This window comes from Mastigoproctus giganteus, chromosome 3 (genome assembly GCF_048544385.1).
Source record: "Mastigoproctus giganteus isolate SK-2022 chromosome 3, ASM4854438v1, whole genome shotgun sequence".
NCBI classification, from domain to species: Eukaryota; Metazoa; Arthropoda; class Arachnida; order Uropygi; family Thelyphonidae; genus Mastigoproctus; species Mastigoproctus giganteus.
In genome coordinates, this window is record NC_143577.1 from 12,760,187 (window position 1) to 12,779,348 (window position 19,162).

At 39.3% G+C, this 19,162-nt stretch overlaps 1 protein-coding gene across 1 annotated transcript in view; it reads right to left on the minus strand.

The window, feature by feature from the left end:
• LOC150087723 (tumor protein p73-like) overlaps positions 1-5,440 on the minus strand; it is a 104,342-nt gene extending 98,902 nt beyond the window's left edge. Inside the window, exon 1 of the mRNA XM_090369920.1 lies at positions 5,326-5,440. Coding sequence (XP_090226046.1) covers positions 5,326-5,379 — 54 coding nt within the window. The 5' untranslated portion in view covers positions 5,380-5,440. The remainder of the gene's footprint in view (positions 1-5,325) is intronic.
• Between the last annotated feature and the right edge of the window lie 13,722 nt (positions 5,441-19,162).

A 19,162-nucleotide genomic window follows, 5' to 3' on the forward strand; every position in this document is an offset into this window, starting at 1 on the left:
GTATGGTTGGTGACTGCTTAGTCGGCTCATACCTGTTACCATCCCGCATGAACTCCGCTAAATATCGGGTCTTTCTTGAACAAGTTCTACCAGCGTTACTTGACGATGTTCCAGCAAATGTGAGACGCAACATTTGGTTTCAACATGACGGGGTGCCTGCCCATTATGGAAGGTGTGTTTGTGACCATTTGAACAGGCGTTTTGGGTGTCGATGGATTGGCCGGGGTGGACCCGTTGCCTGGCCCCCACACTCACCTGATTTATCGAGCCTTGATTTCTATCTGTGGGGGGCCCTCGAATCTATCGTGTATGAATCACCTGTGGAGACGGAAATGGATCTCGTCTGCGCTGCTGCTACTGTCAAAGAAACTCCTCCAGGTGTGTTCGACCGTGTCCGCCAATCCATGCTGCGTCGTGTCACGCATGCATCGCGTCTCATGGTGGAACCTTTGAGCATCTGTTGTAACATCATGGAATGCATCCATCTCGTACTCCATTGTTAATATTATGTCAAATAAATGTTTGCCACTAATTACTGTCTTGTGTCATTTCTCCTTCTTGTGCCTCTGCTACTACTTTCCCCGTGACGTTTCCGGTTATGGGTTCCTATGCGATTCACATTCCTTTAGATGTTATCTACCTCCCCTAAACGTTTGTACCAATATTTTTGAGACACCCTGTATATTGTCAAGCAAGACAACACAAAAATGTCAAAAAAAAGTCTACTTTTTTTATTGCAGTTTAGGTCAGATATTGTGTGCAGAATAATGAACAGCACTGCTGTGCACTCACCTTGGTACTGTTCAGCACAGAACACTGAAGAATTCTACCCTCACAGACAGTTATCAACATCACTGGAGTTTTATCAGTCAGTGTCTCCCTATAGGCAAGACAACTTTCATACCACAGACCAGCTTCTTACAAATATCGATAAAAACTGTTATATGTCCTTGAGGTACATCTCTCAGATATCCTCTGCTTGCACCTTCACGATGGTGGGACTGTTAGTAAGCCTGGGTATAACCCCAATGTGCAAGCATACTGTCGGTGACCATCCAGGTGTGAATCAAAATAAGCAGGGGTCAAGGTGTGGTGTGCCCACACCACATGGAGGAATGCCACCCCTCTTTGTTACCAGGCAATACTAGGTGGTAGATGACTCTCATCAACCGGTGCAACCCATGTTTAGTCTCCAGAGCTAAGTTCCGGTCAGCCATTCTGGATTCAGCCATATTAATAATTTACTGAGAAAATATGAAACAGGCTGAACATATTAGAATGTCAGGAACTAAGGATCAAGTTAAGTAATTTTAGCCCAGATATTGCACTTCTTGTTGCAAACCATCTGCACAACTGTTTCATTAACAAAACTTGTTTTTGTTAAAGTAATTGGTAAGTAATCACAAACTTATTGTTACTTACCAGTACTATAATTATTTCATATTTTTTAATAAATATTTAATTGTTATGAATAGATCAGACTTTTCTTATAATCCATCCATTAAAATTAAAATGCATGTATTTTTTGGATGGGGGGGAATAACTGGGGGAAAGTGCAGGTAAAAAAGGTTACCCTGTTATAGAACAATTATAACTTTTAGTATTCGTATTATTAGTGACAAATGCAAACATATGCAGCATTAGCCAAAAAAAAAAAAAAAAAAAAAAACTACCACCTCACCAGTCCATCAATCTAATAATTCGTCTAATTCTTCCTTAAATTGATTCAAATGATCTACCTCTACAACAACTAGAGGGAAGTTTGTTTCAAACAATCACTCTCTGAATGAAAGAAAATTTTTACACATTTGTCCAGCATCCATCCTTTCCCCTTTTAAGTTTCTGTGCCTTATGTAAAAAGTAAATCAGTATATTTGTAATTCACTCAATCTCCATAAAAAGCTTCTATCAAATTTCCTTGCCACTGCAGTTTGCAGTGGCAAGTTCATCTTGGTAAAAGGGTAATTTGATCAAGGCAGGCTTTGGTAAAAATACCTTTTTGTTTCCCTCACTGCCTTTCTTTGCACCCATTCCAACAGATACACATGTATTCAAAGGTTGATTTAGTTGATAATCATCACTCAACTGGTGATTATTTTCTTTGTGCCTGACATAAAGAGTGCACTAATCTCAAATTAAACTTAATGCACTAATAGAAGAATTTGACTCACTGAAGCAGTTGCCTGCCCTAGAGACAAATGTAACTGGGACATTGTGAGAGACTCAATATTCTATTAACCTGCCAAGTGATACACCCTCAATTCAGGTCCAAGAACAGAATAATCAAATGCATACTGCTCTGGTTCAAAACAATTTAATTTTATTGAGAGATTCCAATGTCAACCAAATGGGGAACATTTTTATAATTAGGACAACGCACACATCCCGACATGTTGAGTGTGTGTTAATGGGAGCAACAAGATATTGTCAGGATTTCACAGGGATAAACAGAGCACTATGATATTAAATGCACACAAATAAATCTGTTTGAAAAATATAAGACCAGGCTGAAAAATTATCACAAGTTAAATCAGAATTTGAATGTGTCTGTAAATCTGCACAGGCATGATAGGAGACTCTATATAATGAAAGCCCTGTGGATTAACTCAAGACTTCAGGGACTCTGCAAGGCTTCTGGGGATAAATTTTTGTCGCCATGTCCCACACTTGTAGTTAAACAGGACCTATTTTGTGGAGACAGGATACACTTGAACAAAGGTGGCACAATTTTTGCCAGTATCACTGAGGATACTGGGAGAGAGAGGGGGTATTACAGATACATGTTTATCTCATGATATGGGCCAAAGTAACACTTGCATTCTTCACAATATTTCATCTTATTTGTTGCCAAAACAGGCAATACTGATAGGATGTTCTGAGGGTAGCAGCAGATCAAATCAGGAAAGCAAATGCTGTTTGTTTGTTTGTTATTTGGTTTTTAGGAGCATTAGCAACTAAGGCCATATTGCTCCGGGATATGCGGTGGTCATTCCCTGACCTTTCCGCATCCTCCACATTTGGTGGTGACGGGCTCGAACCCCGGTCTAATCAAGAAGCGTGTGCTACGCACTGCTGCTCCTTCCCACCTGGCTACGGAGGTGCCTAAAGCAAATGCTAGGGGGAAACAACTTTAAGTAACTTAAAGGGTTATATATAGTCAAGACTATATATCCACACTTAGTGGATATATAGGGACTATATAAGGTTATATAGTCAAGACTATATATCCACACTGCCCCATCTTTTGACACTTGGTCTTAACTGTGTAAACACAGTTAAGACTAAGTGTCAAAAGATGGGGGAGTGCAGACCTTTCAGAATTATCACATGGCCTGTGATAATTCTAAAAGGATGGTTTCTGAAATGATCTTTAGGTCATCCTACAGGTGATTTTAGAAATGGTGTGTTAACATTAGTCCAAAAAATTGAAGTTTGAATAACATATATTTTGATAAACTATTTTTTAAAAGAAATGCAGAAGTAAATGTCTCCTAAAATTCAATTGTTGTGTTAGCCTGTGGAATCCCACTGCTGGGCAAAGGCCTCCTATGATTTTCTCCATTCATCTTGGTCCAATGCCAGTCTTGTCCAAGTGGGGCCCATAAGGGATTTCTTTTATGAAAACCCCAAACATGAGAGGTATTAGAACCTATAGTACTTAGTACCGTGCTTGGGTTAAAATGTTAACTCATCTTGCCATCTAGTTTTCTGTCTTCCTCTATTTCTTTTGCCTTCTCTTGGTAGCCAAACAGTTGTGAGCTTATCCAACGAGTCCTCTTGTTTTCTGGCAAGATGTCCTGCCCACTTTCATTTTAATGACTTGGATGCCTTGATGGCATCATTGATTTTAGTTTTTTGTCTGATGGAAGTAAATTTTATTCTGTCTTTTTTGGTAATTCCAACAATACATCAAAGCAACAGCTACAAACAGGCCAGTGGTTGCAGGTTTGTCCAGAGGCATTCTGGACAAAGTGACAGACCAGCGAGATTTACCATTTATATTGTACAGAAATATACCGATAATGCTGAGCTTGCCAAGGGACAACTAATGAGACAGCTATTGGGGCTTAAAGTAGAATATAAACAACATACATTTAGAAAATTATATCACTAATATGATATAATTATAATAAGTACTTATTATGATATAATAGTACTGGCATGACTTGGTTAGCACTAAATTCTCGAGATGTACATAGTTAATGCAGAGAAATGCAGTTCATGAGTACATGAAAACCAGAATAACCTAATATGTGGAAGGTATGTGATCATACAGACATCTAAACTGTAAAGTTCGGGTGAAAGGAGAGGAAAGATGTAACATTATGGTTATTTTTAGTTTGGTTGAGATTCCTCAGAATAAGTTTAGCCATTTGTGATGGGAGAGTTTTGTTTTCAGCTATTAAGATAAGGTCCAAAGAAGAGAGTGTTAATGGAAGGTGCTTTTAAATTAAACTGAGCCATGGATCTTGCAGCTTTCCTAGGAATTCTCTAAGCTATGACTTCCCACATCTCTGGGCAATCAATCTCACAGTTTTGCACAGAAGGAAAGGCTGTTGTACCAGACTGAAAGTGAAAAATCAGGGTAGTACTGACAATCAACCACGAAAGTCTGGGAAGAGACATGTTTGTAGCTGGAGTTCAAAAAGAAACCAGTATTCAAGAGAGGAAATCTTTTTGAAATTTGTGTTGGCCACTCCAGTCCATATCACGCAAGTGTGATATGAACTATGGTATTTTTTTTTTTAAATCTGCAGTTACCTATAATTACAGGGGGAATTACCAACAGTTACCATTAAACTAAACGAAATTTCAAATATTACATGAAACAAGATGACTTCGTAAAACAGACATCAATTCCAAATTTTTCAGGAAAAGTTTCATAAATATTTTTTTGGTCTTACGAAATAATGCACACATGGGAAACAAACTGCTAGTCTGTTGGGATACTATTCTCGACTATCGCACTACGCGAAATAAGGTACGCGCTCCATTCAAGACATTTTGTTCATATTCGCGAAAAAGAAAAACATATACGAATACAAAATCTCAGAATTCACCGAATCAAGTTCAAATCGCACAATGAATGGCGGACGAGAAGATGGTAGAACACCGTGGGTTGTAATATGAACTATGGTACTTTTTTTTTTTTTTTTAATCTGCTTTTACCTATAATTATAATTTTTAAAGCTCTTATTCAACTCAAACGATTATGGACTATCTACATTAAAAGCAAGTTAATGCAACACACATAATCGAGTTATCACTAACATGTATGTCAGGACCAGACATATAACGAACACGTAAAATGTTGTTTGGACTTGCCTCAACATGCTCTTCCTTCAAACATAATTCATCCGAAATTTGAATTGGTTCCATAATAACTTATGTTAATTTACGTATAGACTATTGAACACAGACAATAAATTTACACTTTCATATTTCTTTTTCCAAGAAATCTGAGGAACTACATACAATGCTATTGCTGTGCAAGGCAGAACTTTGTCGGAAGCGCGGAAGAATACACATTACAATGTGATTTTCTGTGCTTAAATGTGTTGTTAGTGAACCAACACTAATGGCGATTTTTCGAGCTTATACTTTCTTGCATCACTTGATTGTTATACGTTTAAGTTGGAACAAATAACGAATCAATTTAACGAAAACGAAGAAAATTCGCATTTCAACGAATAAAGGGGAGGAATCAACGTACCTCAGCACGCACTGCATAAAAACACAATTGACAACATGTTAGGGGTCAGTGTGTGGGAAGGTTGGAGAGGGGGGAAAAAGAAAGTAAAATCAATTCTTTATTAGGACACTTCAGGCAGTTCTACAGTTTTAGGATAATATAATCATTGCATTTATTGAATATACAGGACAACTTCAATTACTGCGGTTCGGATATAACGCGGGTGTAAACATATCTCCAATACAGTATAAGAAAAATACTGGTTATGACAGCAACAGAAACTACAGATCTCAATATGTTTTTTTTTTTTAATAATTCAAGTAGCACAAAAACAATTGAGAAAGGCAACACATCATCAAACACAGAAACCGGCATGTATAAAAAGCATTTTTCACTGTTTATTCAGTTTAACTTTTATATGTTTTTATAACGAAATTCAGATATGACACCAGTTTCAATAAATCAGATATTCTCATTAGGAACATAATTATTGACACTGCATACCTGCATAGCGATCACTGATGGATAGGCTGACAGAAAAAACGAATGGCCCCTGTAACCGAGAAGTGAACCGCTAACATACGAAAGGGCCCCACTGGGTGATCCAGATTAAACCCTGTTTCACTAGTAAAGATTGTAAAAGTTCATGAATTATCTCTCTCTCTTGTGAATACCTCTGATCATACGTGATTGTTAGCATTAGTAGGGGGTATATGATGCAAGAAAGCAAGCTTATTTAGCATCAGCCATAAAAAAATAAAAAAAATCTTCCCATTTACCCCCAGGGGCTCACATCTGGTGAGTACGGGCTAAGCACACCCAGGGTCCTGAGCTGGATATCATCATTCTTCTCTTTCTTGGTGATTCCTTTCTACTTCTCTCAGGATAATGGGTTTTTTTTTTTTTTTGTTTTTTTTTTGGCCGGTGCAGCATAAGCCTCAGACTTCCTTGCACCATATGGTAATAATAATAATCTTTACAAATGTGTTTCCTCACTTTGAATTTATCTCCCCTCGGGCAATTAATCTGTACAAGAGGAAGAATTTCATCAGCATTGAGCTTGCTCAAACCATTCAAAGTCTTATACAACTCAATCAGATCCCCTCTCAGGTGCCTAGTCTCCAGACACTGCAATTTACAGAACTTAATCCTTTCTTCATAAGAGCAAACCTTTCTTCCATTCACCAATCTCGTTGCCCTTGTCTGTACAGGCCTCCAAACAGTACTCAAGGTGTGGCCTGACCATTGCCTTATACAAGGGGATAATCACCTTCTTATCCCTAATCGAAAAATTCGTGTATATCACTGACAAGACACCATGACCTATTCTTGCAGACTGTATGCACTGTTCAAAAAACTTCATATAAATAAATAAATAAATTTTCTGTTTATACTCCGGGACGACCTAACGGTCAGAGGAGTTTACAAAATACACAGAATACAAGAAACAGCACTGCGTTCAGCAGTCACAGGTTTGAACCCCGGTCTCTCGGGGTACGTGTACTTATGCACAAGCGCGCCTGACCGCTAGGCTACGGCAGCCTAACTGACTGCATAATTATCCCCAGGTCTTTTTTCATTTTCCCTACCTTCAATTTACTACCACATATTTGATATGTTAAACTGGGGTTACTGCTAACCATATGCAGTACTTTATATTCGTCAATGATGATCTTCAGTTGCCACATTTCAGCCGATCTGCTCAATTTTGCAAGATCATGTTGTAGAAACATACTGAATTAGTGACATTAACAACTATGCCAACCTTCGCATAGTTCGCGAACTTGGACATTAACAGGATATACCCTCATCAATATCATTAATAAATAGAGAAAACAACGATGGCACCAACACTGAACCCTGGAGGCCACCACTAATAACATTAGTCCACGAAGAGCAGTGTCCATTGATTACCACACTCTACCATCTCCGAAACAATCATCCCTTTATCCACAGCAGCAATTTGCCTTTAATGCCATACTGCTCCAATTTGTAAAGTAGTCTTCCATGTGCAACAGTATCAAAAGCTTTCCTAAAATCCAAGCATATCACATAAAAATTATTTTTTTGCATCCAGTTGCTTTGGGACCACATCATAGTATCCAATCAAATTTGTCAGATAAGACTTTCTCTTAACAAACCCATGCAATGTCTGAACTATAACTGTAGTATACTCTAGATGCTGCTGCATTATTTCTTTAACCAGCGACTCCATTAATTTCGCTAGAACAGAAGTTAAAACTAACAGGTCTGTAATTACTCGTGTTACCTTTTGATCTCCCCTTGTGAATTGGGGATACATTTGCACGTCTCCAGTCCGTGGGGACCTCCCCTGAGTCCAAGGAAGCTCTCATAATTATGACTAAGGATTTGCTTACTACCTTTGCAGCCTCCTTTAATATAACTGGATAGATCCCATCCACCCGAGGTGCCTTTGTTATGTACAGTTTCAACAATTTCTCCTACACTTTGCTCTCATTTATTATAAAATCATTTAGCATCCTGCCAGACTTTGATGAATTTCTAGCATGCCCTTCCCTGAATATCTCCTCGTGTGTGAATGTAGATGCGAAATACTCATTCAGCTACATGAGCAGAATCACCAACAGTCGATATAGTAGTAGTAGCAGTAGCAGTAGTAGTGGCACGTGATGCAAGAAAGCAAGTGTAGGAGCTTATGCAGCATCAGCCAAAAAAAAAAAAAAAAAAAATCACACCATTCCCTCCAAATGCCTGTCCAGTTCCTCCTTAAATTTATTTAACCTATCAACTTCCACGACAGATGGAAGTTTGTTCCAGCAATTAACCACCCGCTGGCTAAAGGCAAATTTCCGCACATCTATTCTACTTCTGTCCTTTCTTAATTTGAACTTATGTCCCCGTAGGTTCGTAATCTGAACAAGTGGAAGGATCCCATCAGAATTCAGCGTGCTCAACCCATTCAAGGCCTTATAGACCTCAATCAGATCACCGCGCAGGTGCCTAGTCTCCAGCCACTGCAATTTTCAGAACTTAAGCCTCTCTTGGTAAGAGGATCCCTTCATTCCCCTCACCAGTCGTGTTGCTCTTCTCTGTACACGCTCAAGCAAATCTACATCCTTCCTAAAATGAGGCCTCCAGACTCAAGGCGTGTCCTGACCATTGCCTTATACAGAGGGATAATCACCTCCTTTTCCCTGCTAGCAAAATTCCTATATATCATTGACAAAACCCCATGACCTGCCCTGGAAGCCTGTCTGCATTGCTCAGAAAACTTCATATCTGACTGCACAATTACTCCCAGGTCTTTTTCATTTTCTACCACCTTAAGTGTAGTACCACACAGTTGGTACGTTTCTCTGGGGTTACTTCTACCCATATGCAGTACTTTGCATTTGTCAAGGTTAAACTTCAGTTGCCACTTCTTAGCCCATCTGCCCAAATTATCTAGATCCTGTTGCAGTAGCACACTGCCATGACTGTCATTAACAACCCTGCCAACCTTTGTGTCATCTGCAAACTTCGACATGAAGCCTGATATACCTTCATCAATATCATTGATAAATACACAAAACAACAGTGGACCCAACACCGAACCCTGTGGGACTCCACTAATAACATTAGTCCACGAAGAGCAGCACCCATTGATTACCACCCTCTGTCTTCTCCCACTTAACCATCCTTTTATCCATTATAGCAACTTACCCTTAATACCATTCTGCTCCAATTTGTACAGTAGTCTTCCATGCGCAACAGTGTCAAAAGCTTTCCTAAAATCCAATATGATATCAAAATTATTTTTTGAATCCAGTTCCTTTGTGACCGCATCATAATAATCAATCAAATTTGTCAGACAAGACTTTCCCTTAACAAACCCATGCTGTGTCTGAATTATTGCTGCAGTCTTGTCTAGATGATCCTGCAATGCATCTTTAACCAGTGAGTCCATTATTTTACCCGGAACAGAAGTTAAACTAACTGGTCTGTAATTACTCGTGTCACCCTTCGATCCACCTTTGTGAATTGGGGATACATTTGCACATCTCCAGTCAGTGGGAACCTCCCCTGAGTTCAAGGATGCTCTCATAATTATGGCTAAGGGTTTGCTTAGTTGCTTTGCCGCCTCCTTTAATATAACTGGATAGATCCCATCCACCCCAGGTGCCTTTCTTATGTTTAACTTCAACAATTTTTCCTCCACTTTGCTCTCAGTTATTACAAAATCATTAAGCACACTGCTACAATTTGATAATCTTCTTCCATTTTCAAACTGTAATAATTCCTCACGTGTGAATGTAGATGCAAAATACTCATTCAGTTTGTTTGCTATCTGAGCAGGATCATCAACAGTCGAACCATAGATGTCAAGTGGACCAATCAGGTTCATCCCTTCCTTTTAGAGTTTATATAAGTAAAGAAATCCTTGCTGTTTTTCTTAGCATCTTTTGCCAAAGATTTCTCGTAATCCGCCTTCGCCTGCCGAACCTCCTTTGTGACCTGATTACAGACTAGCTTATATCTGCCATAGGCTTCTGTGTCGCCTGATAATTTATATGCATCCCATGCATTTTTCTTCTCTGTCACGAGTTTCATTAGTTCATTTGATAACCATTTAGGCCTAAACCTTGAACAATATTTCTTAATAGGTATGAAACTTTTAGTAGCATCCACGATTAATTCCTTGAATGCTTCCCACTTAGAATTTACTGTTTGTAACATCGTCAGTTGATCCCACTGTACAGAATTTAAAAACTGTCTGAGACCACTGTACTCCACTTTACGGAAGCAAAACCCTTTCCTTTACCCCTGACGGTAGTTACCTCTTTGAGTAAATCCCACTTCAGCACACTGTGATCACTGCCACCTAGTGGTTCCTTTATCTGCAAATTCTTAATACACGAATGATCACTGCTGATAACCAGATCAAGAATGTTACTTTCTCTGGTTGCCTCTCGAACATGCTGCTGCAGAAAACAATCATCCAATAAATCCACAAAAGTCTGACTAGTATGTGAGTGACCAACCCACAAGTTCCAGTCAATATCTGGAAAGTTAAAATCCCCCATTATAAGATATTCTGATTTACCGGCCCACTCTATTTGTCGTTGATATCCATTAATATCAACGACATCAATTGATTCAATTACGTTCAATCAATATAAGTTCGTAATCAATATCAAACACTGTTCCAGAGTATAAACAGACATTTTATTTCAATTTTATTAGGTTGGACCTTGCAATTCGCGGAGGGGAACAGGCACAATTTCCTGAACAATACTGGAATAGCAAATTCCGCAAAAGGATGAAATTCATATCAAGAAAGCAATGTCTTACTAGAATATCTGTTTTTTGTACTATCATATTGCTGCAGCAGAGGAAAATTTCAGGAGTTCGAATATTAGAATTTAAAATTAATGCAAATGATACAACCCCAGGGGCTCACATCCGGTGAGTATGGGCTTGGCACACCCAGGATCCTGGGCTGGATATCACCTTTCTTCGTGATTCCATATACTCTCTCTCTCTCTCTCTCTCTCTCAGGGTAATTCAGGATTTTTTTTTTTTTTTTTTTTTGCCTGGTGCAGCATAAGCTTCAGTCTTTCTTGTAACCATATGGCTAATAATAATAATAATAATCACCTGAAGGATTACTTCTAGAAACGCACAGCAGCACTCCAGCAGGCCATAAGGAAGATAGACAAGCGGTACACCCCACTGAAACTAAGCTAGAAAGATGGGCAGAGAAGACACTACAATGATCTCCAGCAAGATCACATAGATAAAATTGCTTCCAATGCATGGCTCACGATCAGGACGCTCTTCCCCGAGACTGAACGATCCATGCTCGCCATCTAAGACCAGGCAATCAACACCAGGAACTATAGAAAATACATCGCCAAGGAGCCCGGAGTGTTCGATGACACATGTCGACGATGCTACCTGGCCTCAGAACCGATCCGACACATCACTGCGGAATGGAAGGCTATCACCCAGACTGAGTACACTCATATATCACCCAAACTGAGTACACTCATAGGCACAACCAGGTAGCTAGGATAATACATCAGAAGCTAAGAATGAAATACCAGTTGATCGAAAAAATTGTACTGTACTACAAGTACGAACCTCAGGCAATAATAGAGATACCAACCCACAAGCTGTACTGGGACCGCACCATAATAACGGATAAGACTATCCCACACAACAGACCGGACATAACCCTTGTGGACAAGAAGGAAAAGGCTACCTATCTCATTGACATAGCCGTACCCAACAACAACCTGTAGAAAAACCGATGGGGAAAAAATCAGGTAGTACACGAACCTAAGCAAGGAGGTCAAAGAGATGTGGCATATGCAACAAGTAAGGGCCATCCCGATCATCGTGTCAACCACAGGTATGGTGCCAGAGATCCTACATAACAGCCTAGCAGCAATAGTTCTCTCAGCGAACACCTACAAGGAACTCCAGAAAGTCGAAATCCTGAACACCTGAAGAATAGTCAGAGAGTTCCTCGAAAAACAAGTAAAACCAGACATAACAACAACCACCCTGTGTACTTAGTAGCAATACCCGTCACGAGGTGGAACTCCCAATCAGGAGAAATAACATAAGAGCAAATAATATGCTCCCAACCTCCATTCCATGACTTTGACGTAGCTTCTTAGGGGCAAATTATGTTTATAAGAAACTACAGCTGTTCTTTAAGCTTAGTAATTGAGCAAGCGAAAGTTATGATTTTTATGACATCAATTTGATTTGTAGTATTTGTACCACTAGTGTATGGTTGGTTTTTGGGAGGAGCCTTGTAATATGCTACTTTCCATCATAGTTTCCTGTAGAGTTGGTACAATTTTAGCATTGGTTGAGTAATAAGATGCAAGAAAGCAAGCTTATATAAAAATAGCAAAAAAAAAAATAAATAAATAATTTCACACATGCATTCGCTCTAAATGTTTGTCCAGTTCTTGCTTAAATTTATTTAAGCTATCAACTTCCACAACAAGATGAAAGTCTGTTCCAGCAATCAACTACCCACTGTCTAAAGGCAAAGTTCCACACATCTATTCTACAACTGACTTTCCTCAATTTCAATTTATGCCCCCTCAGATTCGCAATCTGAGCAAGAGGAAGAATCCCATCAGCACTGAGCCTGCTCAACCCATTCAAGGCCTTATACACCTCAATCAGATCGCCTCACGGGTTCTTAGTCTTCAGACGCTGCAATTTGCAGAACTTAAGTCTTTCTTGCTACAAACACCCCTTCGTTTCCCTCACCAATCTTGTTGTTCTTTCGCCATGGTACTACACATTGAGAACCTAAAGCATACGCGAACTGAGAAATATGTGCCCTAATGTACTTACCTCCTCCATCGGCGTTCTAAACGCTCTTGTTCGCCTATATGAACAAACAGCCCTTCTAATTTCTATTGACAAATTAGGATGTCCTAATACTGTACCTGACTATAAATATAATATTTGTCAAACATTTAACTATCATAATAGTAAGTAAATGTTGTTTATATATATATATATATATATATATATATATATATATATATAAATATACACACACACGGAGTTTTATTGGTGCCAACAGGCGATTAGACCTAGGAGACACATTTGAAAAAGTTCGTGGTCTATATATGAAGACTTTAGTAAGGAGTCATGTAACGTGTTACTTTTCAATATAGTCTCTTCTGGAGTCAACACACTTTTCCCAAGGATGCATCAATGCGTTGATTCCAGATACAAAGAAAGTTTTCTCTTTTTTTTTTTTTTTTGATTTGGTAGTTGTTGGCGCATCGGCTTCTGTGGCCATATTGCACCTCCCAAGGTTTTTGCAGTACTTTGATCCAAGCCCGAGGCGGGAATCGAACCCGCGACCTTTGGGTTGCCGGGCCGGTACTTTACCCACTCGGCTAGCCCGGTCGGCGAAAGTTTTCTCTTGGACCCCCAGGAATTCATCCACTGCAGCAATGAAGTCACCATCGGTGGGAAAATTGATGCTTTATTTGAAAAAAACACGAGGTGTTTTTTTCAAATAAAGAAACGGGTATCCGATGTTGATAGATCCAGTAAACATTACAGATGCTCCAAAATTTAAAAGCCACACTTATGAAGTGCAGCCATGGCAATGAGAGACTTGTAAGCAATCGCATTGTCCTGTACACCAAGACAACTTTTTCTTGAGTTTTCCGCTGTTGTTGTCTATGTTTTTTTCACGCAAACGCCTCACAAGGTCTGCACAATTTGTCACTGTGACGATCTGGTCTTTTTGAACGTAATCTACTAACTGAACTCAAACACTACGGTTTTCTTTTTTACTTTTTTTTTTTTTTTCCTCCTCTGGAGTGGGCCCCAGAGGATCCGCCTCGCCTTTTGACAACATCAGGTAGGACAGAGTCTCGAATTCAGAGATTAGGTGTTCTACTGGGATGGCCCACCTTGGTGTGGACAGGTACTCTGAATCGAGTCTCAAGGTGACTGATGCTTCTGGGTTGGAAATCAGCCAGAAAAGCACAACACACAAACCTATATTTTGCATCTATATTCACAGATGAGGAATTCTTTAGGGAAGGAGATGCCAGCAAATTTATTAAACTCTGATAAGGAGCTAAATAACTTTGCGGTAACTAAGAGGACACTGGAGGAGAAATTGTTGAAGGACATGAAAGGCACCTGGGGTGGATGGAATCTATCCAGTAATATTAAGGAAGGAGCAAAGTAGGTCAACAAACCCTTAGCCATAATTATGAGAGAATCTTTAGATTTAGAGGAGGTCCCTATGGACTGGAGATATGTGAATACATCCCCAATTCATAATTGAGGATCAAAAGGCGATGTGAGTAATTACAGACTACTTAGCTCAACGTCCGTTCCAGGAAAAATAATGGAATCACTGTTTCACGAAGTAATGCAGAACCATCTAGAGAAGGCCACAATTATACTTCAAACATAGCATTGGTTTGTTAAACAGAAATCTTGTCTAACCAATTTGATTGGTTACTATGATGCGGTGACAAAGGAAATGGATGCAAAATATAATTTTGACATCATATAATTTGATTTCAGGAAGGCTTTTGATATTGTTTTGATATTTGTACAGAAAAACACTGCTGAACAAACTGGAACAACGTGGCATTAAGTGCAAGTTCTGCTATGGATAAAGAGATGGTTAAGTGGAAGTAAAGAGAGAGTGGTTATCAATGGGCACTGCAGTTCGTGGACAATGTTATCAGTGGAGTTCCTCATGGTTCAATGATGGGTCCATTGTTTTCAATATTTATCAATGACACTGATGAATGTATATCAGGTCTAATGTCTAAGTTTTCTGATGACACTAAGGTTAGCAAAGGGGTTAACGATAGTTATCAGGCCAAGCTATAGTAACAAGATCTAGGAAAATTTGTTCGATGGGATCAGAGGTGGCAGTTGAAGTTTAACTTTGAGAAATGCAAGGTACTGCATATGGGTAGCAGTAACCCCAGAGTAACTTATCAACTGTATGATTCTAGACTCAGGACAGTGGGGAATATAGATTTGACTTAGGGGTAATTGTATAGTCGGACATGAAATTCTGAGCTCTACAGACATTCTGCCAGGACAGCTAAAGGGCTTTTGTCAATATGAAGAAACTTTGCTAGCAAGGATAAGGATGTGATTATCCTTTTGTATAAGGCTATGGTTAGGCTGCATCTTGAGTTCTGTATACAGGTCTGAAGGCCTCACTTTAGGAGGTAGAATGCTGAAAAGGGTGCAGAGAAGGGCAATCAGACTGGTAAAGGGAAAAAAGGGGTGCTTTTACCTAGAAACGTTTCAATTCTGCAAACTGCAGCGTCTCAAAACCAAGCCCTTGTGGGAAGATCGGATTGAGCTGTTTAAAGCCTTGAATGAATCGAGTAAGCTGAATGTTAATGGCATTCTTCCATTTTCTGAGACATATGAGGAAAGGGCATAAATTAAAGTTGAAGAAGGAGGGTTGCAGGATAGATGTGTGGAAGTTTGTCTTCAGCTAGCGGGTGGTTGATTGTTGAAACAGGCTTCCATCTGCTGTGGAAGCGGTTGGGTTGAATAAATTCAAGGAAGAACTAGACAAATTCTTGGAGTTTACGGATGGGAGAACTGTGTAGGGTTTTTTTGGCTGATGCTATATAAGCTTGCTTCCTTCAATCATTTGCCATTACTACGGCCGCAATAGCCGAGTGATCAGGCGCGAGGATACATAAGTACACAAGCTTTGAGTGACCAGTGTTGAAGCCCGTGACTGCTAAATACGGTGCTTTCTTGTGTTCTTTGCATATTGGGAACTCCTCTGACTGTGTGATCGTCTCGAAGTATTGACAGATAATTTATTTATTTTTATTACTACTACTGCTGCACTAATGACATCTCGGCATTTTACAGTGGTACTATTCTTCACAGAGACAGGAGGCAGACTGGAACTGACATTTCAAAATCCCAAAAAAACTGATGCCATTACTTCCCAACAAATGGAATCAACTTGGCTTTATTTGGAGGGGAAGAAGTACTTTGTTTACACTGTTTGTATTCCTCCTTTTCCACTAGATGAAAGTGATGGCCTATCTCATTCATGGTCACAAACCTTGCAAGGAACTTTTCTGAATCTGCTTGAAAACGTTGCAAATGTTTACTTGACTTGGAAGCTCTTGTGCATTTTTGGACTGCTGTCGAGAATTTGGGGACTAAAGTGCTGGCACCTTTTTCATAGAGAGAGAGAGAGAGAGTGTGCCTCTAGTATGTGTTACACATTCAGATGAGATGCCCAAGATGCTGACATTGTACCAAACTGTTACTCTGCGATCGCTCATCCCCAGATCATGGATACTGTCAACAACTTCTGGGGTGATGGACCTTGCAGGTCTTCCACAGCATAGGTCATCTTCTAGCACTCCCTCCTTTATTTAAATTTGCTGCTCATTTCTTAATATGGAACAGTAAGGGGAAACCTTTTCAATGCCTAACCATATCCTCATGAATTGAGTTTGGCGTTAGTTCCTTCCCCCCCCCCCTAAATTGGAAGATTGAACGGCAACTGATTTTGTCCATCTTTACCCAATCACACAACTTCGGTGACTTCAGGACCTGTAATTAATAGAAGACGTTATTGAAACTGCATAAAAATTGGCGTGTTACTATTTGAAGTGTTATACATTTAAGTACAGAAATTTTTAACATCATACAACTATACTTTCATAATCAGCCCACAAAGTTTTCAAACGCTCTTCGTGACCTATATGCTCGAACAACTGGAAAGGTTCTAACGTAAAAAAAAAGAAAGAAAGAAAAGTACCAACTTATCGTTAAACTTCATCGACTTTCGGCGAATAAGTTACTACTTATGAGCCGAAATGGCGTTTAGTGTAATTCGAAAGATGAATATAATACAAAGTAACCGAAAGAAAAATTCTTCGGATAGGTAAGAAAATAAGAAGCAAGCGAGAGTGTAATAAGTCCTATCACGTCTCACTATCTATGAACACCTAGAAAGCATTTGACCGATGCAACTTCTCGGTATGAACACACAGAAAGCAGTTGACCAGTGCAACTTCTACGTGTAAGCACCCTTAGGGTGCTTACAGTTAGAACGCAGGTAACCGCTTATTGGAGCCGACAGCGACATGCAGATGAAGCTTCTCACTGGCTATGAACACAATAGAAAGCAGATGACCAGTGCAAAACTTTACCCCATCGCATGCCGAGAAGTTGCACTGGTCAACTGTTTTCTACGTGTTCATAGCCAGTGAGAAGTTTCCACTTTTATGTTGTTGCTGGTTTCCGGTAAGCAGCTACCTGCGTTCTACGTGCAAGCGCCCTAACCTACGCTCAAACATTTCTTACTAGGACTAAACTTACACTAAAATGAAAATGTTCGTTTTAAATGAAATTGGTCTCAATGTCTATTAAGACCCTGAAAGGAAAAAAAAAAAAAAAAATTCTGGCTATAGCAATGAAATTTTAATATCAAGTATACCTGCAACACCTCAAAAACATTTTGCAGCACGTTTCTACAAATTTTCCATATGTAGAAACTAGGTTTATAATAAAATCATCCCACAAGGTAAGGATTGTTCTCTAGTTTCAACTAGAACTTCTAGTTTCGGCTCTCGGTTGTTCCAAATCAGATTCAAATCAATTGAATTCAGGTTATTATTAATAGTACAGGTAAACGATGCAAGAAAGAAAGTAAAGTAAAATAAAATATACAGCATTATCCGAAAATAAATACACTACCTACCTCCTGTGTCCATCTCATGTAATAGAATGTTAAATTCATTCAAATTATCCACTTCCACAACAAATGAAAGTTCGTTCTAACAATCAATTACTTTCTGGCCGGCCGAAAGCACATCTATAATTTCTTTCAACTTATGTTTCCCTTCTGCGTATTATCCGAGAAAGAGTAACAATAGTATCAACATAAATTCTTCTCAATCCATTTAAAGCCTTAAACGATTCAATCAGGTCTCCTCGCAAAAACTGTCGTGGGTAGCACAGTTGGTGGAAACGCCGTCGTCTCCACAACGGTTGGAATAAGCCTGAGTTCGAGTCCACTGACAGAGCCCCAGGAGCTATACTAGCAGCCCATCTCACTACTCAATTATAATTATGATATAATTGTTTATTTGCATAACATTTTAGCTTTTCAAACCCATGTCTTTGTTACACCCCATCAAAAAAATTAAAATAAGGAGTCAATTTCGCGCAGATAACACTTCAAATTATCGCAACAGTTGCCAAACTTTGATTTCCAGTACGTATTAAAAGTGTGATTGATTTATTTCTTAAACGTTTTTGTTTATACTCTGACCTGGTGGTCAGGTCAGAGGAGGTTACAATAAATCAGGAATACAATGGTTAAATCGTATTTAGCATGGATGGAAGCTCGAACCACGGTCCAGATTGTACGCGCTTCTGACCACTCGCCTGCGTCAGTCGAAATATATTCTGTTTATACTCCGGGACGACCACATAAGGTCATAGGAATGCACAGGATAGACAGAACAGAAGAATGTTATATGTGTTTAGTAGTAGGGCGAGCCTGAGTCAAAGAGCGTGCATTTTTTGTATCCTCTCACTTGATCACTTAGCTATGGAGACCTCAATATTCGTACTCTACAAGTAACCCTACGTGAAAGTTTGTTGGCATATGACACACAGGTATATTCATCTCACACCATGGTTCGACCTAGTGGGTCGAACCATGTCGTTCTCTCTAATCAAGTCATTGGTATAATCACTGTCCTCCCCATACCGGGTGGAAAAGACCTGAATTTGAATCTCAGAAATGACGTGAGAATTTTTGTGGATTAGTCGGTATCGCGCGAAGTTTTCTGGGAGAAACAACCATTTTAGAATGGTTGTTTCTCCCAGAAACAACCATTCTAAAATGGTATTTTAGAATGGTTGTTTTTGATATTATTTCAATCACGTATCATGTGTTAATTACGTATATCTTAATCGTTATAT